The sequence below is a fragment of the Haliotis rufescens genome, unplaced genomic scaffold (assembly GCF_023055435.1).
Source record: "Haliotis rufescens isolate VD_foot unplaced genomic scaffold, xgHalRufe1.0.p SCAF_4, whole genome shotgun sequence".
In the NCBI taxonomy this organism is placed as follows: Eukaryota; Metazoa; Mollusca; class Gastropoda; order Lepetellida; family Haliotidae; genus Haliotis; species Haliotis rufescens.
This window is the reverse complement of record NW_025964112.1, coordinates 35,768,583-35,792,876: the sequence shown is the minus strand read 5'-3', so window position 1 is coordinate 35,792,876 and position 24,294 is coordinate 35,768,583. Positions and strand designations below refer to the sequence as shown.

General features: G+C 42.9%; 2 protein-coding genes across 2 annotated transcripts; both read right to left on the bottom strand.

Annotated features, from left to right (window-relative positions):
- Positions 1 to 295: 295 nt before the first annotated feature.
- Positions 296 to 12,737, bottom strand: LOC124129677. The gene is made up of 6 exons (XM_048382320.1): positions 12,580 to 12,737; positions 7,797 to 7,932; positions 3,706 to 3,785; positions 3,262 to 3,312; positions 2,640 to 2,722; positions 296 to 1,971 (listed from the first exon to the last, which is right to left on the bottom strand). The coding sequence occupies exons 1-5, from the start codon at positions 12,629 to 12,631 to the stop codon at positions 2,655 to 2,657; spliced, it is 387 nt and encodes a 128-aa protein (XP_048238277.1). The 5' UTR covers positions 12,632 to 12,737; the 3' UTR covers positions 296 to 1,971; positions 2,640 to 2,654.
- Positions 12,738 to 14,847: 2,110 nt separating this feature from the next.
- LOC124149837 lies at positions 14,848 to 23,743 on the bottom strand. Its single transcript, XM_046521632.2, has 6 exons — positions 23,592 to 23,743; positions 18,523 to 18,685; positions 17,636 to 17,715; positions 16,336 to 16,386; positions 15,847 to 15,932; positions 14,848 to 15,232 (listed from the first exon to the last, which is right to left on the bottom strand). Exons 1-5 carry the CDS (start codon positions 23,641 to 23,643, stop codon positions 15,865 to 15,867), a joined length of 414 nt encoding a protein of 137 aa, XP_046377588.1. The 5' UTR covers positions 23,644 to 23,743; the 3' UTR covers positions 14,848 to 15,232; positions 15,847 to 15,864.
- Between the last annotated feature and the right edge of the window lie 551 nt (positions 23,744 to 24,294).

Sequence of the window (24,294 nt, the reverse complement as noted above, 5' to 3'; positions counted from 1 at the left end):
CATGTAACAACCTGATTCACAACAGTAGACCCGTAAAGATCCGGGGTAGAATTGGTCTTCAGCAACCCATTCTTGCCGTAAAAGGCGACTATGCTTGTCGTAGGAGGCGACTAACGGGATCGGGTGGTCAGGCTCGCTGACTTGGTTGATGTATGTCATTGATCCCAATTGCGTAGATCGATGCTCGTGATATAAATCACTGGATTGTCTGGTCCAGACTCGATTATTTACAGATCGCGGTCATATATCTGGAATATTGCTAAGTGCGGCGTAAAACAACAAACCAACCACAACAGTCACAAGAAAACCTTCTTGATGAAGAGTTATCGGTTTTATTTCTCTTACACACACACCAAACGTCGAAACATAAATTTATTTTCGATATCAAACATAACCAGTTTGTACATTGACAAATTTAAATCAAAGCTTTTCATTACTCGATTTATCCAGTTCGTTGTATATTGGTCTGGTGGGGTGCCACGTGAATACAAAAGGCAATCTTGTGTTCAGTATTTACGTTTTTGAATGTACCACGATGAAAGTTTATTGATATACCGTATTCGACGTAATAAGCGCCCCGCGTATAATACGCACTCGTGTGTTATATGCACCTTAATTATGGGCAATTTAATTCTGGAAATATATATCTGCCGTAAACATTTCAGGCTGTCAGCATAAACTAGGACATTTATCTTTCAACTCTGTTTTTTCCCCACCAAAATAATATTCTAATAAGAACCCTATATTTCTAATTTTGAGAGCGTCCTGGTCGCTTATTACGTCGAATACGGTATTATTAAACACTTATGTATTACCACGTGACATTGTGATGGTCGATTTGGTTGGTCATGCGTCAATGGCTACGGAAACCTCTGCACGACACAACTCATGACCGTGAGATACCAGCATGTGCGTGTTGAGAACAGCCTGATAGTTTTGTACATTTACACTTTGAGGACAAAAGAAAAGATACGGAGGTAAAACAACCCGATTTCTTTCGAAACCAGAAATATTCATATACGAGTATAAACAGCTGAAAAAGATTTGGTATGCAGAGTCTAGTGTCCCATGTGTCCTGTTCCCCACTCTGTACGTCCTGTGTCCTGTACCCTGCAAACTTTTGTATGTCATGTAACGTGCCCGCTTCTGTATGTCCTGTGTATTGTACCCTGACGTCATCTGTATGGCCTGTACACAGCCCCTTTCTATATAACATATGCCGTGCCCGCGTTTCTGTATGTCCTGTGTCCTCTAGCCTGCCTTCTTCTGTATGTCCTCTTTCCAAAACCATGTTTCCTCTGTATGTTCTCTGTCCTACACCATGTCTCTTTGTATGTCCTCTGTCCTACACCATGTGTCCTCTGTATGTCCTCTGTTTTACACCTTGTTTCCTCGGTATGTCCTCTGTCCTACACCATGTTTCCTCTGTATGTCCTCTGTCCTACACCACGTTTCCTCTGTATGTTCTCTGTCCTACACCATGTCTCTCTGTATGTCCTCTGTCCTACACCATGTTTTCTCTGTATGTCCTCTGTCCTACACCATGTTTTCCCTGTATGTCCTCTGTCCTACACCATGTTTTCCCTGTATGTCCTCTGTCCTACACCATGTTTTCCCTGTATGTCCTCTGTCCTACACCATGTTTCCTCTACACGTCCTCTGTCCTGTACCCTGCCCGCTGTATCCAACACCTTTCTGTATGACCGTGTCTTGTGCCATGGCCTCCTCTCTGTGTCTGTGTCCTGTACCATGGCTGTCTGTATGTCATGTGTCCTACATCGTGTTCCTGGTGAGAGATCCTGTGCAATGTCTAGGCTGTGTTGTCCTCATAAGCTTGTCTTGTGCCATGGCCTCCTCTCTGTGTCTGTGTCCTGTACCACAGCTGTCTGTATGTCATGTGTCCTAGATCGTGTTCCTGGTGAGAGGTCCTGTGCAATGTCTAGGCTGTGTTGTCCTCATAAGCGTGCATCTCTGCAACCAAAACACATATACAAGAACCAAGACACAAAGACCGTGAAGATCCGGGGTAGAACAGGTCTTCAGCAACCCATGCTTGCCGTAAAAGGTAACTATGCTTGTAAGAGGCGAGTACGTGATCATGTTGTCAGACTCGCTGACTTGGTTGATACCTGTCATCGTATCCAAATTGCGTGGATCGATGCTCATGATATCCATCACTGGATTGTCTGGTCCAGATTCGATTATTTACATACCACCGTCTGCTGCTGAGTGCGGCGTTAAACAACAAACAGCAAACAAACAAACAAGCAAGGAATGCAAACAACATGTACTCTTGCACAGAGATTCGTCAGAGTGGTTACACAGTAAGAGTGTGAAGGATTTTACGCCTCTTTGAACACTTTCGGCTGTATCACACTTTCGATGGCATATGCCACCAGTGTCACAATAAAACAATTAAACTCATAAGTCACTCACAATATGTGCGGTAACAACTAGCAACTATCTTTTCTAACGCATCACGTTGACACCACCTCACAACGACACGTGTTAATTAGATAGTCCTTCAAGTCGTGACACATCTCTGCTTCTTTGAGATCGGTTCTGTGTAAGATACTATTTATTTTTCAGACAGGAAAAACAAGAATTTTTAATGATAATAAGAAAAAACAAAAACGTACCTGTTACAAATAAAACTACACGTTAAAGATGGTGACAAGGAATGTGATGAGGAGGGTGACTCTGGTCATCAAAGAAGTGGCACCTTGGTATGCAAAGAATATAAATATGATTTAAAACAGCTCAGTTGTAGATAGAAGCGGCAGTAAAATATACAAAACTCGCGTGACACTTAATATATGATTCACGGATATTTTTGTTCTTACCGAAGGGTTCGTGGTCGAAACGAAATACAACACAAATAAATCCTTAATAAAATGTACACATGCCTTAGTAAACCCGTTGTGGTTAAGTTAAATTAAAAACATATAAATAAGTAGTTTTAATGGGTTTTGCGAGTTTACAACAGTTTAAGGTATATTTCAAATCTGATTTCGATAAACAGGTCCCCAGGTAAAGGGGAAAAGAGACCAATGCTGCATTCGGGGAGATATGTAAATCAAGATCTGTAAATACATATGCATTTAAGTGTGAGTTCAAGCAGCTAAATCTTCATCAAAACAAAGGTTCATTTATTAATCTTGTACAAGAACATATATAAATATATTTAAGTCAAAAGCGACGAAAGTGTTATCGTTAGTCATGAATTTCTTGACATGAGAGTATTTCTACAGTTAAACATACCTCCACACATTGCCTTTAGTTCGGCGTTGGTGCACACAATGCCTTCAGTCTCTGCAGCCAAATAAAACACATTAGGAATGCATGCTATACAGTAAAGTATATATACGTGTGGGGTTCTGGGCGTTTGTATTGAGACCATACAATTTGTTTCAGTGACATCTGCAAAATCAGATATTTTTGTTGCTTAAAAACACAAAGACACATAAACACATTAACATATAACAATCTAGTTTTGTGGCAGGCAATCTATATATATTATATAATATAAATAGTGACAACGAGGGTAATGGCGACAAGGATGATAATGATGTTGTGTTAGCCTCTCTCTCGCTCTCTCTCTCTCTCTCTCTCTCTCTCTCTCTCTCTCTCTCTCTCTCTCTCTCTCTCCCTCTCTCTCTCTCTCTCTCTCTCTCTCTCCTTTCTACACAAAGAATTCGTACGTACTGAGTTTATCGTCGTACTTTGTTTCACAGCCTCCAGGGAATCCGAGAAGATTGACACAGACCGTCATGACTTTGTAGGATCTAGGCATAGAGTGAACATGGATAGAACACAGGCATAATATTAGTAGAAAAGAGACAGAACATAGGTAGAATAGAAACAGAACACAGACATAATATGAGTATAATACACACAGAACATAGGTAGAACATAGACAGAACAGATCTAATTTAGACCGAACATAGACAGACATGGGCAGAACACATACAGAACATAGACATGGGCGGAACACATACAGAACATAGACAGACATGGGCAGACACATACAGAACATAGACATGGGCGGACACATACAGAACATAGACAGACATGTGTAGAACACATACAGAACATAGACAGACATGGGCGGAACACATACAGAACATAGACAGACATGGACAGAACACATACAGAACATAGACAGACATGGGCGGAACACATACAGAACATAGACAGACATGTGTAGAACACATACAGAACATAGACAGATATGGGCGGAACACATACAGAACATAGACAGACATGTGTAGAACACATACAGAACATAGACAGACATGGGCGGAACACATACAGAACATAGACAGACATGGGCAGAACACATACAGAACATAGACATGGGCAGAACACATACAGAACATAGACATGGGCAGAACACATACAGAACATAGACAGACATGGGCGGAACACATACAGAACATAGACAGACATGGGCAGAACACATACCGAACATTTACAGACATGGGCAGAACACATACAGAACATAGACAGACATGTGTAGAACACATACAGAACATAGACATGGGCGGAACATTGACACACAGACTGAACATAGACAGACATGGGCGGAACACATACAGAACATAGACAGACATGGGCGGAACACATACAGAACATAGACAGACATGTGTAGAACAGATACAGAACATAGACAGACATGTGTAGAACACATACATAACATAACAAAGCATGGACAGAACATTGACACACAGACTGAACATAGACAGACATGGGCAGAACACATACAGAACATAGACAGACATGGGCGGAACACAGACAGAACATAGACAGACATGGGCGGAACACATACAGAACATAGACAGACATGGGCAGAACATATACAGAACAAAAAAAAGCATGGACAGAACATTGAGGTACATAAAGAACGTAGACAGAACATGGGCAGAACATTGGCAGAATAATTACAGAACACAAGCAGAACATATCTGTATATGGCATATGCATAACACACGACTACACATCTATCTAGAACGTGGGCAGAGCATAATGGGCACGTGATAATGTCAGTACGTCTCATTGTCCGTGATAATGCCAGAACGTCTCACTGTCCGTGATAATGTCAGAAAACCAACTGTCCGATAATGTATGTTAGTACGTCTCATTGTCAGTGACAATTTCAGAACGTCTCATTGTCGGTGATAATATCACTGCGTCTCGCTGTCCGTGACATTATCAGTAGGTCTAAATTTCCGCAATAATGTCAGCACGTCTCACTGTCCGTGTCAATGTCAGCACGTCTCACTGTCCATGATAATGTCAGCACGTCTCACTGTCCATGATAATGTCAGCACGTCTCACTGTCCATGATAATGTCAGTACGTCTCACTGTCCCTGATAATGTCAGTACGTCTCATTGTGTGCGATAATGTCAGAACGTCTTATTGTCTGCGATAATGTCAGTACGTCTCATTGTCTGCGATAATGACGGGTCTCATTGTCTGCGATAATGTCAGAACGTCTCATTGTCTGCGATAATGTCAGTACGTCTCATTGTCCCTGATAATGTCAGTACGTCTCATTGTGTGCGATAATGTCAGAACGTCTTATTGTCTGCGATAATGTCAGTACGTCTCATTGTCTGCGATAATGACGGGTCTCATTGTCTGCGATAATGTCAGAACGTCTCATTAACTGCGATAATGTCAGTACGTCTTATTGTCTGCGATAATGACGGGTCTCATTGTCTGCGATAATGTCAGAACGTCTCATTGTCTGCGATAATGTCAGTACGTCTCATTGTCTGCGATAATGTCAGAAAACCAACTGTCCGATAATGTATGTTAGTACGTCTCATTGTCAGTGACAATGTCAGAACGTCTCATTGTCCGTGATAATGTCAGAAAACCAACTGTCCGATAATGTATGTTAGTACGTCTCATTGTCAGTGACAATGTCAGAACGTCTCATTGTCGGTGATAATATCACTGCGTCTCGCTGTCCGTGACAATATCAGTAGGTCTAAATTTCCGCGATAATGTCAGCACGTCTCACTGTCCGTGTCAATGTCAGCACGTCTAACTGTCCATAATAATGTCAGTACGTCTCACTGTCCATGATAATGCCAGTACGTCTCACTGTCCGTGTCAATGTCAGTACGTCTCACTGTCCGTGTCAATGTCAGTACGTCTCACTGTCCATGATAATGTCAGTACGTCTAACTGTCCGTGTCAATGGCAGTACGTCTCACTGTCCGTGTCAATGTCAGTAAGTCTCATTGTCCATGATAATGTCAGTAAGTCTCATTGTCCATGATAATGCCAGTACGTCTCACTGTCCACGATAATGTCAGTACGTCTCACTGTCCGTGTCAATGTCAGTACGTCTCACTGTCCATGATAATGTCAGTACGTCTCACTGTCCACGATAGAGCCAGTACGTCTCACTGTCCATGATAATGTCAGTACGTCTCACTGTCCATGATAATGTCAGTACGTCTCACTGCCCGTGTCAATGTCAGTACGTCTCACTGTCCATGATAATGTCAGTACGTCTCACTGTCCGTGTCAATGTCAGTACGTCTCACTGTCCATGATAATGTCAGTACGTCTCACTGTCCACGATAGAGCCAGTACGTCTCACTGTCCATGATAATGTCAGTACGTCTCACTGTCCATGATAATGTCAGTACGTCTCACTGTCCGTGTCAATGTCAGTACGTCTCACTGTCCATGATAATGACAGTACGTCTAACTGTCCGTGTCAATGGCAGTACGTCTCACTGTCCGTGTCAATGTCAGTAAGTCTCATTGTCCATGATAATGTCAGTAAGTCTCATTGTCCATGATAATGCCAGTACGTCTCACTGTCCACGATAATGTCAGTACGTCTCACTGTCCATGATAATGACAGTACGTCTCACTGTCCGTGTCAATGTCAGTACGTCTCACTGTCCATGATAATGTCAGTACGTCTCACTGTCCACGATAGAGCCAGTACGTCTCACTGTCCATGATAATGTCAGTACGTCTCACTGTCCATGATAATGTCAGTACGTCTCACTGCCCGTGTCAATGTCAGTACGTCTCACTGTCCATGATAATGTCAGTACGTCTCACTGTCCATGATAATGTCAGTACGTCTCACTATCCATGATAATGCCAGTAAATCTCACTGTCCATGATAGTGTCAGTACGTCTCACTGTCCATGATAATGTCAGTACGTCTCACTGTCCATGATAATGTCAGTACGTCTCACTGTCCACGATAATGTCAGTACGTCTCACTGTCCATGATAATGTCAGTACGTCTCACTTCCCATGATAATATCAGTACGTCTCACTGTCCATGATAATGTCAGGACGTCTCACTGTCGGTGATAATGTCAGCACGTCTCACTGCCCGTGTCAATGTCAGTACGTCTCACTGTCCACGATAATGTCAGTACGTCTCACTGTCCATGATAATGTCAGTAGGTCTCACTGTCCATGATAATGTCAGTACGTCTCACTGTCCATGATAATGTCAGTTCGTCTCACTGTCCATGATAATGTCAGTACGTCTCACTATCCATGATAATGCCAGTAGGTCTCACTGCCCGTGTCAATGTCAGTACGTCTCACTGTCCATGCTCATGTCAGTACGTCTCACTGTCCATGATAATGTCAGTACGTTTTAATGCCAGTCAAAGTTATGGTGACAGTGACGGTCTATTTCCGTCCCTTCTACTTTGACGATATAATAACCCATGTATTTTCCCTGACGTTTATTTGGTGCTGCACGTCGCACACGTGCCTTCGTGCACTAATCTATAGACTTACGTGCAGCTGTCCTTGAAGGCTGTACATGTTGCATTGCCTGCATCGATGAGCGCCTTGTTGGTCAATTTAAAACTTTGCACGCATGTGGTTATCTTTGCATTTCCCACAGTTCCACATTCCCCATTTACAGCAGTCACTGCAAAATATGTTCAGCGTCCGTACGTAAATATTAAGACAATGTATATAGAATATACAATAGATTAAAAGGTGAGTGCAACTTTTCTACATCTTCCCGAGGCAGGTAAGTTAACTGACTTTAAAAGTCAAGTTCCCACCCTTGCCGAACAAGGCTGGTATTATGGAGTTATAGTTTGGCTGGACTAACGAGTCTATGCGTAGTCCAATCAAAATCGCGCAACGAAATCGAAATCCGGTTCGTAAACTGTTGTGCAGATTTCGGTCGATTGCAGGATTTGCAAAGCATGTGCACCGCTAACAGATTGTTTTCAAATCTTTTCATGTTTTGATCAAGGTGCTTACGTAATTTGATGAACTTCGGGCTGTAACACCCGTTTTATCACAATATAGATCTTGCTTATTGGTCAGATCATCTTGACTGGGCGCCGCCATTTTGTTTGAAGCAAATGCAAGTGATGCAAGAGGCAGAATCTGATTGGTCAATAGGAGGGACATTGAAGGGACACAACACAACTAATAACCAGTGGTGGTGCTGCGATGGAGCCGAGAAATTCCAGCCTAGTTCGGCAAGGCTGGAAACTGGACTTTTATTTTTACTTAACTCCCTTGCCTAGGGAAGATGCATATAACCATTATCATATAAAGGCCTGTGTTTTCGGTGCGATAAACCAATCAGATACAACTGATATACTGATCCGATATATGCACAAAGCAAAATGTTAAGCACACCCCTATTTCTGAACCATGACAAATGGCAAAAATCATGGCATGGGATGACTGACCACAGGAGCTGGGCGATACCAATGTCGATACCGATTGTTCGGATTGAACAACCATTTGACAACAAACAAAGAAGATATTGGTGATTTGTGATTGAAATTTACTGACAAAAAAACATCATGGTAACACGGGTACTGTTTTTGACCTTAGACAATATCTAAAAAAATATGGAGCTGCAGGATTAAGTAAACGTGTTACGTTTGATGTTTCATGTGAAAATGTCCCTTAAAGTCTCTACTTGACATGACACGTGAAACCGCCTCATGCCCAGATGACGCATTCCACCTTACGTCTCATGCCTCCAGTCAGACGTTGGATCCGTTGATGGGTCAACAACAACAACTCCTGATGCGATGATGCTTCCAATTGGCGTAAATCTTGTACAGGAGGAGACCGCCTCCGTGGTCTAGTGGTAGAGCGTCCGCCCGGAGAGCGGAAGGTCCGGGGTTCTATACCCGGCCGCGTCATACCAAAAGACGTTAAAAGATGGTACCTGTTGTTACCCTGTCTGGCGCTCGGCATAAAGGGCCTAAAACAAGGACTGGTCGGCTCGGAGTCAGTATACTGTGTCTGAGTCGGGTATTCATGTTAAACTGCGGCATGGTATCTCAGTGAGCTAGCACTATAAATCGGCATCAGTCCGGAGCAGCCACACACACGTGCATACACGTCGCTATATAAGTGCAATAATCTTGGGGCGACATTAAACCCATTTTCATCTCATTTGTACAGGAGGATCTCGTGCCTGTATGCGCCGCCCCAGAATATCCCAAAACCATTTCAAGGGGGTTCAAATCTGGGCTCATTGCTGGCCAGAGTAGAGTCTCGGCGTATGAGACGAAGAAGGTCGTCACAGGAGGTCTTCCGGATCAAGGACGGTCCTGTACATCACCGGTCTGAGCATGTTTCTCGACTTAACGGGCTTACGACAGTGTGATGATACCCCAAATTCCGACCAATGGCATTACAAGACATTCCTGCGTTATGCATGCCGATTATTTGCCATCTTGTGGCGTTTGATAATCGCCTTCGTGCCATGGTCACACAATGTCACGGAATAACTGTTTAACACTGAGCTTAAGAAAGCAATTTCAAGGTTTGGATATACTGCTTTTAGAAATACTCGAGGTTAGTATGCTGCACGGGCATACCATGCATGGCACGTGAGCTTTCATCACGCATGACTGATTACACCATCTCGAGAAAACATAATTTTTCCCGTAATTATATCTTTAATGACTGTTACAAATATTGGGACCCAACAATAATGAAATATATTAGGGTGTGCTTAACTTTTTTCTTTGTGTATATATGCAAATTAGGTCGCCTAGCAGGAACTACTTACTTATTACCTACTTACTCAATGAAGTATTGACTGAGGTTCCGGATACACTTGGAAAGGGGTTCCCAATATGCCGACCAATATGGCTGCTGGTGAGTTGTCAGAACGTCTGATGGTAAGACCCGACAATGCATGTCGAAAAAGGCGACTAACGGGATCGGGTGCATTCGTGACCAACTCGTGTTATTCCGGGACAAGCCGAATAGCGACTCGTGCCCATCACATGGCCATTTTTGCGACCGGGTTCCGTCTTTGCGCAAACGGGCATACCTAAAACAATTGTCAACTCGTTGCGTCATGCTTCACATACATTTCCCCATATATTATATAATAATATATATATTTCAAATGCAATTTAAAGCACATCGGGACGTGCGGAATTATACGGAATAATTGAACACATTTAACTGTGTCTTGGGTATATTTTTAGATGCAAGACATATGTAAAATCAAAAATTATTCCTGTGGGATTCTTTGATGAAGAACGTGAAGTCATACGCGCAATCTGATTGGTTTGTCGCATTTTCGCACATAACATTCATCGATAGGGGGACGAGCCTTCTTGAAGTTTACGGAAAGGGGCGAGTGGTGACGAATGGATCGGTTGGTCAGGCTCGCTGACATGGTTGATGACAGCAGCGGGTTTAATTGTTGATGATGGATGACGGTAGAAAGGGCAGTTGTGTGACAGAACGAATCTTCATCGGCGAGGTAGTTGTTGGTGTTGCGGCGGTCGTAGACCCATGAAGATCCGGGTTAGATTAGGTCTTCAGCAACCCATGCTTGTCTCAAGAGGCGACTAACGGGATCGGGTGGTCAGGTTCGCTGACTCTATGTAGGTGGACTGTAAATAATCTAATCTAGACCAGACAATCCAGTCATTAATATCATGAGCATCGATCAGCGCAATTGGGATACGATGACATGCATCAACCAAGTCAGCGTACCTGACCACCCGATCCCGTTAGTCGCCTCTTTCGACATGCATTGTCGCCATTTACGGCAAGATGGGTTGCTGAAGACCTATTCTATCCCGGATCTTCACGGGTTCACATAATAATATTACATTTATTCCTAATATGTATTATTCATGATACGGAAACACGCTCGGCCAAATTAATCTCTATTTTCATCACATGAAACGAATGAGGTAACAATTTAAATATTACGTTGTTTTAACAAGAACTGGCAGGTAATTTTCGATAAGTTGTCTTTACCATAAAAAAAACCCCTTCTGGTACTTACCGTAGATAATCTGTTAAATATCTCGCACACATCAAAATATTTTTAGGGAAACCCTTTTATACATGGGTCCGATATGAAGAATTTGTAGCTTTAAACGCAAAACCCTACATTCCCATGGACAATCCCTTCGTAACAAGGGTTTAAAATAATTAACTTGAATGAGGTGAAGTGAAATGGGGTTTGACGTCGCGTTCAAGATTATCGCACTTATTTAGCGCTCAGTCACACATTCAGGTTTTTTACTGCCGTCCTTGATTGGACCACTCCCGATTAAAATTTGTCGAAAGTCTGATCAAGGTCCTCTGATTCGTGGCGGGAAATTCACAAACAATCAGATATTGTTCTGGAAACGTCCCGATTCAGCCGTTTCCAGCCGAATTCGTCCCGATTCTCCCGTTCTCACACCGAATCTGATCCTATTTGTATCTTCCGCATGGTAAAAAACGACCGAATCTGTCCCAACAGCGTCCCGATTCTCCCGAATGCGATCCGACAGAGATCAGACAGTGACCGGACAGTGAATCGACAAAGGCGGTCCGCATTCGGCAAGATCTGGACGCAATCTGGACTCAATCGACAAGAAACGCCACTGAACAATTCATGCCCGTTCATCACGACAGCGTCCCGATCCACAGGACACGGTCCAGACAACACAGGACATTGTTACGATTTTGATCCGATACAGCAGAATCTGTCACGACAGTCACGATTGTAATCCGTCTAGACAAAATCAGCTTAGTTTCCCGAATGTTACGGGACGCACCATACTGTCGGGAGTGCTTGGCTGACCTATCTGGACCTGTCCCGAATCCGTAGGACGTATACGACTGCGTTCAGACAATGATAGGACACATTCCAGAACTTGAGGATAGTATACCGACTTTTTCGTTTTTCTTGTCGTAGCGCTGTCTGATCTCAAACTGAGGCCATAATCGGCACTGTGTGAACCTGGCCTTAGCGACGTGCATGCACGTGTATGTGTGTGGCTGCTTGTATTTGTCCGGACTGATGTTGATTTTATAGTGCCAGCCCACTGAGATACCATGCCGCAGTTTAACATGAATACCCCGCTCTGACATAGTATACTGACTCCGAGTCGACCAGTCCTTGTTTTAGCACCTTAATGTCGAGCGCCAGGCAGGGTAACAACAAGTAACGTCTTTTGGTATGACGCTGCCGGAAATCGAACCCCGACCTTCCGCGCAGACGATCTACCACTAGACCACGGATACGTACCACATTTGAATAAATATATACCAGAAAAAGAGTATTACTTACAGTATAGTGCCACACAGGCGAGCGATAAACTCAAAACTTTGGCGGACTGCATGCTGATCGAAGATTACTTTCTTGTCGGGCGTTTATCCAATCTGATTGACACCCATGACAACCGCATCATTATACATAGCCAAACCGGTGTCATCATTCATCTGAACCCTATTAAATATGATCTTCCGATATTATCAAAATAACCGATAATGTCGCTTTTTAACGACATACATGTACGTAATTTTTAGCAGTATTTTAGACATCTATCACGGGGCCGTATGGGTGAAACATGAGTGTGAACAGGGATTCGAACCCATGATCATACGTTTGTCACGCCTAAGGGACGCAACTCTGCACACAGTTTAGCGGCGACCTGCCAAGTTTCATACGTTGAATCAGGTACATCATTTCGTGAAGTTGCGTCACACGGTAACAGTGCACTTTGTCTTATCATCGTATATAAATAGGGATAGAATGACATGGGACATATGCTACCAAGACACCGTTTAGCCATGACTGTCTGATGTTCTGTTACCGCATGGCAACACCTTCTGTATTTAAGCTGTATATTGATTCGTTGTGGTGATATATTCTTTGTCTTGAATGTGGTGTATATGTGTTTCCAAATTGTTGCCATGGGTGAACAATTGATCTATTCCAGAACACGTTGTTTTAGAGTTTTTTCAACACACGTATTTGAATTCGAAATAGGTATTGTTTTCATTCCTACGTTTCTGTTATGGATACGATGACAACATGCTTTATCTCAGTGGATACCTGTGAATACAACTGCTTTATTCTCGGATCGCTGAACTGATGTCACTGTAAAAAGACGTTGTGACATAATCTAAAGGCGACCTTCACTACGGTTGCCGCATCCCGTCACAGTCATCAATTCATCCATAAGCATCTTCTGTTCTCTATGTCACTCATTCTCGGCGATTAAAGATAGAGTGAGTGAGTGAGTATGATTTTACGCCGCTTTTAGCAATATTCCAGCAATATCACGGCGGGGGACACCAGAAATGGGCTTCACACATTGTACCCATGTCGGGAATCGAACCCGGGTCTTCGGCGTGAGGAGCGAACGCTTAAACCACTAGGCTACCCGACCGCCCCGATTAAAGATAGAGCTGTCGGGCAAATAAATGTAAATTGAAACTGTTTTTGATTGTGTCTCTGCGTGTGTTTGTGATGGTGGCCACAGGTGGGGCAGGATACGCTGACCTTTTCGCGAATACCTGGTGTCATCACTATTTAATAGTCATTCATAAACACATGTTCATGAGACAGTCGGACTTGTACAATCGACTCTGCTTTTAGGGACTGGCCATTATTAATGTTAGTATTTCATTGGAAGTATCGCGCTTTGTATGCACGTTACTTATTTTCAATGTTTAATATTTACACTATTGTCAGCTGTTGGTATTTATGTTTATGGAAAGGGCGTCGTAAGTTGTTCCGACTAAGTGACTTGATATGTATACAATAAAAGTAAAAGCAACAACTCCAATCAGATCTCGTGCATTGAGGGCAGATCACGGAAAATTCATGGTATATGCTAGTGTCTGCTCCATTTGAGGTGAGGTTGGGTGAGGTGAGGTGACGTGAAAGAGATTTAACGTAGCGTACAGGATTATTGCTTTGTTTGTTTGTTGTTTAACGCCGCACTCAGCAATATTCCAGCTATATGACGGCGGTCTGTAAATAATCGAGTCTGGACGAGACAATCCAGTCATTGATATCATGAGCATCGATCAACGCAATTGGGATACCATTTCATGCATTTACTAAATCAGCGAGCCTGATCACCAGATCCCGTTAGTCGCCTCTTACGCCAAGCATAGTCAGGGCAAGCATGTGTGTGTGTGTGTGTGTGTGTGTGTGTGTGTGTGTGTGTGTCTGTGTGTGTGTCTGTGTGTGTGTCTGTGTCTGTCTGTGTGTGTGTGTGTGTGTGTGTGTGTGTGTGTGTGTGTGTGTGTGTGTGTGTGTGTGTCACGGCTATTGGAGGCAACAGTGTTCAGCGAGTTGCGCTTCTTAGACCAATGATGCGGTGCCTTAGACCAATGATGCGGTGCCTTAGACCAACGATGCGGCTCTTTAGACCTCTGACGCGGCGCCGTAAGCCAGCCAATGATGCAGCATCATAGACCAATGACGCGGCGCTTTGGATCACTGATGCGGCGCCTTACATTAATGATGTTTCGCCTTAGACCAATGATGCATTACCTTAGTAATCATCTACGTCATTAACAGCAATCGTTCCACAAGGAATTCTGAGAATTTATCAGATTTATTTTTCCCTCACAACAACAAACAACAATATACATCGGTTTGCTAAAGCACTGATCATGTAGTTAATTTCATATAATATTGACACCAAGTACGTTCAGTGGTGGTGCATCAATGACAACGTGGTCTCCGCACACCACAACTCGGATGACAGTGGAATGCCGAGAGGTTTGTAAACAACTGTATATGAGTGGGCCTAGTTGTACTGCTACAATTGCACCTTGTTACAAAGCATTGCTTGAAAGTGATAGGTGAAAACTAAATCCAGAGCCACAGTCATGTTTAGTGCGATGAAGGTTCTCTTTTGAAGCCAAAATAAGCGTGGTTCATGATATTCCGGTGGACTGTGGATCGTGCTGTGCGTGCCTCTCTGCAAAGGAATGAAGAATGCAAGGATTATTGAGTGAGTGAGTGAGTATGATTTTACGCCGCTTTCAGCAATATTCCAGCAATTTCACAGAAGGGACACAAAAAATGGGCTTCACACATTGTGTCCACGTGGAGAATCGAACCCGGGCCGTTGGCGTGACAAGCGAACGCTTTAACCACTAGGCTAACCCATCATATAAAATATACTAAAAATCCAGCAAAGCTAACACCCGCCAACCAGAAATCTACCATCGTGAGTACCAATCCCGGTTCGCTCCGGTTATGTTTCTAGGTTTGTCAGCACGCGTGCTTGTGGGTTCCACCAAATTGGTAAATGTCCTAGACCTGCATCACTTCGGGCTTTCCTCCCGCATTATGCTGACACGTCGTGATATAACGGGAATACTGTTGTGTCAGCCCCAACTCACTAAATGGTGGGTCATTAGGGGAATGCTATTTCTGAAAAAGTGAGTATGGGTTTACAGGTGAAAATTATGAACGCATTTCCACATGGCCCATTGCATTGCATCGATAGTTCAATGTACCGTTTCATCTCAAGTGAATGCAGCGTGGTTTGTTTTGAGTATTCATTGGGGCCAGTTTTCAGAAACGTACCTGATTTTCTTCCAATATTTACAAGCTGAAGATGGTGATTATGCATGTGATGAGCAGTGTGAAGCTGGTCACCAGGGCAGTGGCACCTACAAATACGACGAAATGAACAAATAAAGTGATATGGTACTTGAACTGGTCTATAAATTTCACCGAATGTGCGAATTTACAATTACCTAGAAGCGAAAGTAATATCAGAAAATGTGGGACCCCGGTAATATTTGAACTCGTCTGTCAATTTTCACCGAGTGTGCGAATTTACAATTAACTAGAAGTGAAGGTAAAATTAGAAAAAAAGTGGGTAATATTTGAACTCTATTAATTTTCACCGATTGTGCTAACTTCACATGATCTAGAAGCGCCAGTACAATCAGGAAATGTGAGAAGATATATCTTTCTTTCTATAATATTAAACAAATATAAAAAATATAATAGGTAACCAAAACAGAATCTCTTACAAGTACAGTTCAAATAATTTCAAGATACACATACCTCCACACAAGTTGTACAGTTCCACGTGTGTACACTCAATATTTTGTTCCTCTGCAATCACAAAAGATAAAAATCATGAACACCGATTATATGATACCACACTTAAAAATGAACCACATGCATGTACACACCCAATGTTACTATCTTGGAACATTTTCACTATATTCACTACATGTAATATTCAAAACATTTCTCAAGTAATAATAGTCATCGGTACTTTTAGACTTTTCAAAGCATAGTCAGGAATGGGAGCGAGTTTATAACTAGCGCCGCAAAGCTCAAGAAAGCTGCTTTCTTAGCGGATAATGTTGAGGGACAGAGTGAGGGAACAGATTTAAGGGATAGAATGATGGAACAAAATCCAAACTGCAGAGTGACGGAACAGATTTAAGGGATAGGAAGAGGAAACATATTTAAGGGATAGAGTGACGGAACAGATTTAAGGGACAGAGAGAGGGAACAGATTTAAGGGATAGAGTGACGGAACAGATTTAAGGGACAGAGAGAGGGAACGGATTTAAGGGATAGAAAGAGGGGACAGATTTAAGGGACAGAGTGACGGAACATATTTAAGGGACAGAAAGAGGGAACAGATTTAAGGGATAGAAAGAGGGGACAGATTTAAGGGATAGAAAGAGGGGACAGATTTAAGGGACAGATTTAAGGGACAGATTGAGGGAACAAATCCAAGGGGCAGAGTGACGGAACAGATTTAAGGGACAGAGTGAATGAACAGATTTTAAGGGACAGAAAGAGGGAACAGATTTAAGGGATAGAAAGAGGGAACAGATTTAAGGGATAGAAAGAGGGGACAGATTTAAGGAATAGAAAGAGGGGACAGATTTAAGGGATAGAAAGAGGGGACAGATTTAAGGGACAGATTTAAGGGACAGATTGAGGGAACAAATCCAAGGGGCAGAGTGACGGAACAGATTTAAGGGACAGAGTGAATGAACAGATTTTAAGGGACAGAAAGAGGGAACAGATTTAAGGGATAGAAAGAGGGAACAGATTTAAGGGATAGAAAGAGGGGACAGATTTAAGGGATAGAAAGAGGGGACAGATTTAAGGGATAGAAAGAGGGGACAGATTTAAAGGACAGATTGAGGGAACAAATCCAAGGGGCAGAGTGAGGGAACAGATTTAAGGGACTGAGAGAATGAACAGATTTAAGGGATAGAATGAGGGAACAGATTTAAGGGATAGAATGAGGGAAGAGATTTGAGGGACAGGGTGAGGGAACAGAATTAAGGGACAGAGTTAGGGAACAGATGTAAGGTACAGAGTGAGTGATACATACTTAGCATCCTGTCATAGTCCGCTCCGCAGCCTTCGGGGTAGCCACCAAAGTCAGCACACCCCTTCATGACGCCGTAGGATCTGGAGAAACCAAGATATGATTGTTCCTTCATTGATGACCACATACAATTTGCAATGCTTCATCCGCATGTTCAAATGAATGACAAGATGTAATTAAACATTCCAAAGCTCCAGAAGACGTTTCGACGAGCTCCATGTCAAGATTCTGTTTACTGGTTTCGCTGCAACACGTTAATTAATAAGAATGCAAATTAATTTACAGCTGAGTCCCTAATGTGCTTGTTAGCGTCAGGAGTTGTTTGGAACTTACATGGCATCCGGCCATATACATAAATTAGCTACACAAAAGATGGTGAAATCCATGATGTGTGATATTCCAGTCATATCACGGCGTGTCAGCTTGATGTGGGAGGAAAGCCCGAGGTGATGCAGGTCTCTGACGTTTACCACTTCGGTGAAACCCTCGAGCACGGGTATGGTGCTGACAACCCTAGAAACATAATCAGGGCGAACCGGGAACCCACAATCATAGGTTTCTGGCGTGTCAAAGGGACGCAACTCTGCACAGCGAATCGCGGTGCCTTAGACGACTGGGCCACTCGTGAAGATCCGGGTTAGAATAGGTCTTCAGCAACCCATGCTTGCCATAAATGGCGACAATGCATGTCGAAAGAGGCGACTAACGGGATCGGGTGGTCAGGCTTGCTGACTTGGTTGATGCATGTCATCGTATCCCAATTGCTCGGATCGATGTTCATGATGTCAATGACTGGATTATCTGGTCAAGACTCGATTATTTACAGACCTCTGTCACGTAGCTGGAATATTCCTGAGTGCGGCACCAACAGGCACCAAGTATTTACTTACTTGCAGCTATCCTTGAAGATGTCCGTTGGGCAGGTGGTGTTGCCAGCATCGATACGCTCCTTACGTTGATCACGGTTACCTAAGTTGGCCGTTGAAAATGCCGTCACGCATGCCCCAAGCTTAACCTTTGATAAACTTCCACATTCTGCATCGACGGCAGCAACTGAAAAATACAAGATACCCTGATATTGACAATAACAAAAGACACCCATTGTGTCACAAATCAAGCGCCCACCAAGGGCCCACATATGACGTGTCACGTGACAATGCAAGCCGGGTAATACGGAGTATACCTGCAGTGTTCCCCAAACTCAGCACCGATCACATGCAGCTATATAAAATGTCCACACATTATTATCATTGTAGTCAAATGTCTAATGTGAGTGAGTGAGTTTAACGCCGCTTTTAACGGCATTCCAGTTATATTAGCTTGTGGACGAAAACCCAAAGTGATGTAGGTCTCAGACATTTATTTTTTTGGTGAAACCCACGATCACGGGTATGGTGCTGACAAAACTAGAAACATAATCAGGGCGAACCAGGATGCGAACCCACGGTCATAGGTTTCTGGTGTTCCCAAGGGACGCAACTCTGCACAGCGAATTGCGGCGCCTTATACGACTGGGCCACCCGTGTCCTCGGTAATTAGGAAGATTTTTATTAATCAAATATCATAATTACTCACACGCTGTAACATAAACGCTTATTCTTTTTTGTAGAAATACACTGTCACAAGAAGACTCATGTCTAAAAAATAAGTGTCAAGATGAAACACTTCGAATACACTGACAACGCACGTATCGACATGTACTTACATGCCCCGAGGGATTTTTAACAAAGCAGAGCACGGCGCTTGTAGGTGTGCACTCATGCGGTGAGGTGAGGTGAGGTGAGGTGAGGTGAGGTGAGATGAAATGGGGTTTTACGTCGCGTCCGGGATTATTGCACTTATATATCGACGTGCATGCACGTGTGTGTGTGTGTGGGGCTGCTTGGACTAGTCCGGATTGATATCGATTTATAGTGTTAGTCCACTGAGATACCATGCCGCAGTTTAACATGAATACCCCACACTGACACAGTATACTGACTCCGAGCCGACCAGTCCTTGTTTTAGCCCCTGAATGCCGAGCGCCAGACAGGGTAACACCAAGTACCATATTTTAACGTCTTTTGGTATGACGCGGCCGGGGATCGAACCACGGACCTTCCGCTCTCCGTGCGGACGCTCTACCACTAGACCACGGATGCGATCTCATGCTTTGAGACTCCAATGACTATGAATGTATGGAACTGTCTAAAATGTAACATTTGTGCGAATAGAGTCAACCGAGTTAACCGCATTTCCAGCAACCAGGGTTAACTAGATTCAACCTGAGTTAACCGGTGCCTACTCAAGGATAACTTAGGGCAATACCCGAAATAAAACGCATACAAAGTAACCTCAGATGTAAAACAAAATGGCGGCCAGGAGAATGCGAAACACGATCACAATACGTAAACGTATACAGTAATAAACGGCGAGGAGTGCAATAGAGATCACGTCTTTTAACGGACCCTTGAAGATCCGGGGTCTTCAGCAACCCATGCTTGTCGGATGAGGCGACTACCGGGATCGGGTGGTCAGGCTCGCGGACATGGTTGATGCATGTCATCGTATCCCAAATGCGTTGATCGATGCTCATGATGTCAATGACTTGATTGTCTGGTCAAGACTTGATTTTTTTGCAGACCGCCTTCATATAGCTGGAATATTGCTGAAAGAGGCGTTAAACACAAAGCAAACAAACACGCGTTTTTACGAGGATATTGTTTTCTATCGGAATATAGCTGAATTCAGTTTCAGAAGTCATCGACGAATGTTATGAACAGGAATTTAAGTTTTGATTCACTCATCCCACGCAATATCAGCCATGTCATCTTAACTGTTGAAATATGGGGGAACCCGCATCTTCCCGAGGCAAGGGAGTTAACTGACTATAAAAGTCTAGTTTCCACCCTTGCCGAAATAGGCTGGAATTTCGTGGCTCGATTGTAGCGCCACCAGTGGCTATTATGAGTTATGTCCCTTCTATGTCCCATCTGTTGATCAATCACCTCTCATAACACTTGTTAGTGCTTTAAACAAAATGGCGACCCCCTGTCAAGGCGATCTGATCGATAATCAATATCTATACCGTAATAAAACGGGTTTTACCTCGCGAAGTTTATTTAACCTGAACACCTTGATTAACACCATGACATAATTTGGCAATTATCTGTCGACTCCCAGTTCACGGTACACATATTTTGCAAATCCTGCAGTCGACCGAAACCTGCACATTGGAATCCATGTTGATTACGAACCGCTTGTCCAGTTCTATACTCGATTTTGGTTGGACTCGTTAGTCCAGCCAAAATATAATTCCGGAATTTCCAGCCTAGTTCGGCAAGGGTGGAAACTGGACTTCTATGATCAGTAAACTCTTGCCTGGGGAAGATGGGGTACCCGAGGATACATATATATATATGTGTGTGTGTGTGTGTGTGTGTGTGTGTGTGTGTGTGTGTGTGTGTGTGTGTGTGTGTGTGTGATGTTACAAACTGTGTGTCAGATAATTGTTTTTAATTTCCCAAACGAGAGAGGGTCCTGAAGGTGAAGCCGACATTGCGTCAACGATAATACGATGTGACGTCATTGAAACATTACGTCAACAATGCAGCCTGCATCAGGTCAAGGGTGGTCTTTGCATTACGTCAATGACAATGTAAAAAGCCCGAAATATTTTTTCACGCGATGTGCTTCGTGTGGATTTTTATCACATGATGGGTAGGTTTCCCTACAGGAGAAAGACAACGGGTAAAAACGCTATCCTTTGAGGTCATTTACGGATAATGATCCAAATATAGAAGGTCAGGTAGGTACTACGTTCAGTGTTTGCAAACAAATGTAGCGTCGTTCTTGTCTATGGGCGATCGAGTTAGAATTGACAATCAGGGATCTGCACAAATTACTGCTAGGATATTTGTTATCATCAATATAATAGTCTAAGATTCCGAACACCGGTATCTAAAAGAAGCGTAGCTGAGGCCTTTCACAAATGTGGGCATCTTTGGGGATATAAGTTGCGAAGAAATTTAGCGAGGACGGTTGGGATATTTATTCTTGTACCTTTGCGTTTAAACCTCCACAGCTGAGGGTACTTTCACGAATTATTAACAGATTGATTTGGCCGAATATTGCCGAATTTTTCTTGTTTCGTTTTGTCGCTGTGTGTGTGGGGGATATCTGACTGCATATCACAATCCCATAATGACTGCCCGTCACACTCTCACAAACGTGACGTTTGATAAGGGCAATTACTCAAGACGGATTGCCCCGAAAGTTGAAATATTATCTGTAGGCAAAAGTCTTTGTGCCTACATGGTAGACTTTAGGCCAATGTATAAAGACAATATTCAATTTGATTCACATGTGTATTGACTGTTGTCACTGTCCGACTGAAAAATCACTGACATTGTGACGTAATGTATCAATGGTCCCATTTCACGAAAAAAAACTTGCAATGTTTAGGTACACTATCATGTATGCAAGGCTCGCTACATATAATGTTTATTCTTAATGCAGGATATTTTCCATCCCAAAACATACAAGTGTGATAACCTGTATTTCGCCTCGCAGTGATGACAACAAAAGTCCCTATAATATTCGGGTTCTATCAAAATATGACCGCCTCCGTGGTCTAGTGGTAGAGCGTCCGCACTGAGAGCGGAAGGTCCGGGGTTCGATCCCCGACTGCGTCATACCAAAAGACGTGAAAGGTGGTACTTGTTGTTACCCTGTCTGGCGCTCGGCATTCAGGGGCTAAAACAAGGACTGGTCGTTTCGGAGTCAGTATACAGTGTCTGAGTGGGGTATTCATGTTGAACTGCGGCATGGTATCTCAGTGAGCTAGCACTATAAATCGGCATCAGTCCGGACTAGTACAAGCAGCCACACACACACGTACATGCACGTCGTTATATAGGTGCAATAATCTTGGACGCGACGTTAAACCCCATTTCACCTCACCATCTATCAAAATATAGAATTGTCACGCCCTGATAGCCTCTGGGCTGCTCGTTCGACTGGTGGCCTAACGCCCAGATAGCGCGGCTGGTTCAGGCGGTGTCTGGGTGAGAGTCACTACACCACATTGTACTTCAGACAGTCACGGTAAGAGAATCCTTTCCAACCATGGAGAGCAAGGCAAAACCCACGTTGAAAGTGTCCCTTTTTGTAACGTGGCATCTTTTGAGTTTCATGTTTCTCATCGCCATACGCATTGTATAGCCGTCCGAAAAGGAAATAATAAACTGATTTAGGAAAAGCCGACTAAAACACAATATAAGTTTAAAACGTTTTACTTCAGATGGTGCATTCTGCACCGGGGCTCTTTTTCAAAAAGTGAAAATTTTCAGAAAAGTCTTTTTTGAATTCATTATAAAACAAGGTGACTCACGTTAAGACCTGTGCTAGGGGGGTACTCCGTCAAATGCGAACTCCCATACAGTGGTAGGCGTTTCCATCTGATATCTCTGGCGTATGGGTCTATTTCGTTCGGAGCAAATATTTGAAGCTTCAGAAGATGCAATTGCTTTATATATTCTAAAAGTAAGTTTGATGGACACAGTTGGACAGCGTACTTGACAATAACTACCACTATACAAGAAGATAAATTCCACAGATGTCCAGCAAAATACATATAAGTATATTATTTGATAACGTGCAATATATTTGCCTACAATAACCCAAACCAATCTCTAAATATATACAATGATATACAAACAACGAAACATTATCTGGTACTATACTTAGGCAAAGTGCACTATTTGTCCCTTGTGCAGGATTTAAGTTTCAAATTTGAAATTGAAACAAACCTTCATCATTTTGGTATATTTTTCATTCGATTGAAAAATACATTTTAAAATTTGTGTAACCAGTACAAGTACTGTTTAACTTCAACATCTTCTGCTGTTTGTGACGTTTCCTAAGTATATAGATAAACATTCGTGCAAACAAATAAATAACAGATGATTGGTTTACTTACTGTATAGTACCAAACAGATCAACGAGACACCAAGGACTTTGGTAGCAGACATTTTCTATCCGTGCTTGAGTACCTGGTAGGCGAAAGTTTGCTGAATAAGTTTTACCCAGCACACCCGCATCACTTTATATACTAACCGGTGTCATAGAATAAAAGACCCCTATTTCAAATGGTCATCATGATAGCCAAACTACGGTGTTTGAATGGAATAATTTATTATACATTCCAATAGTTCACTATCCATGTTATCAAAAAACGGCAGGTAAAAGAATAAACTCATTATTTTGTAAGATATAATCGAGGGAATCGTGAATTTTTCTATTTCGTTTACGAATGAATTATGTTCTATACTTTTAGTCAACACACCGGTCGAAGCCCCCTGGCCATCCTGTAGTTATTTCACGTTCTTCCCGACCTACTTTTACTGTAAACAATGTAATATGATTGTTTGTATAAACATACGCAATCTTTGTATGTTAGTTATGCCACAGAGACCGGACCAGACAGTACGTAGGATTCTCGAAATACAAACATTTGCATCCTGAAGTGATGCGGATAAGATAACAGTGTGTCGTAATGCCAGGTGTGTAGAAAGAGGTTAACATAGAGTCAGGTGCAAAGTAGTGCTGGGACGATTCCAAATGTACTGCCCGGGTACCCGACACCCCATTACCCGACCCTACCCGGACACCCGCTATAGGCC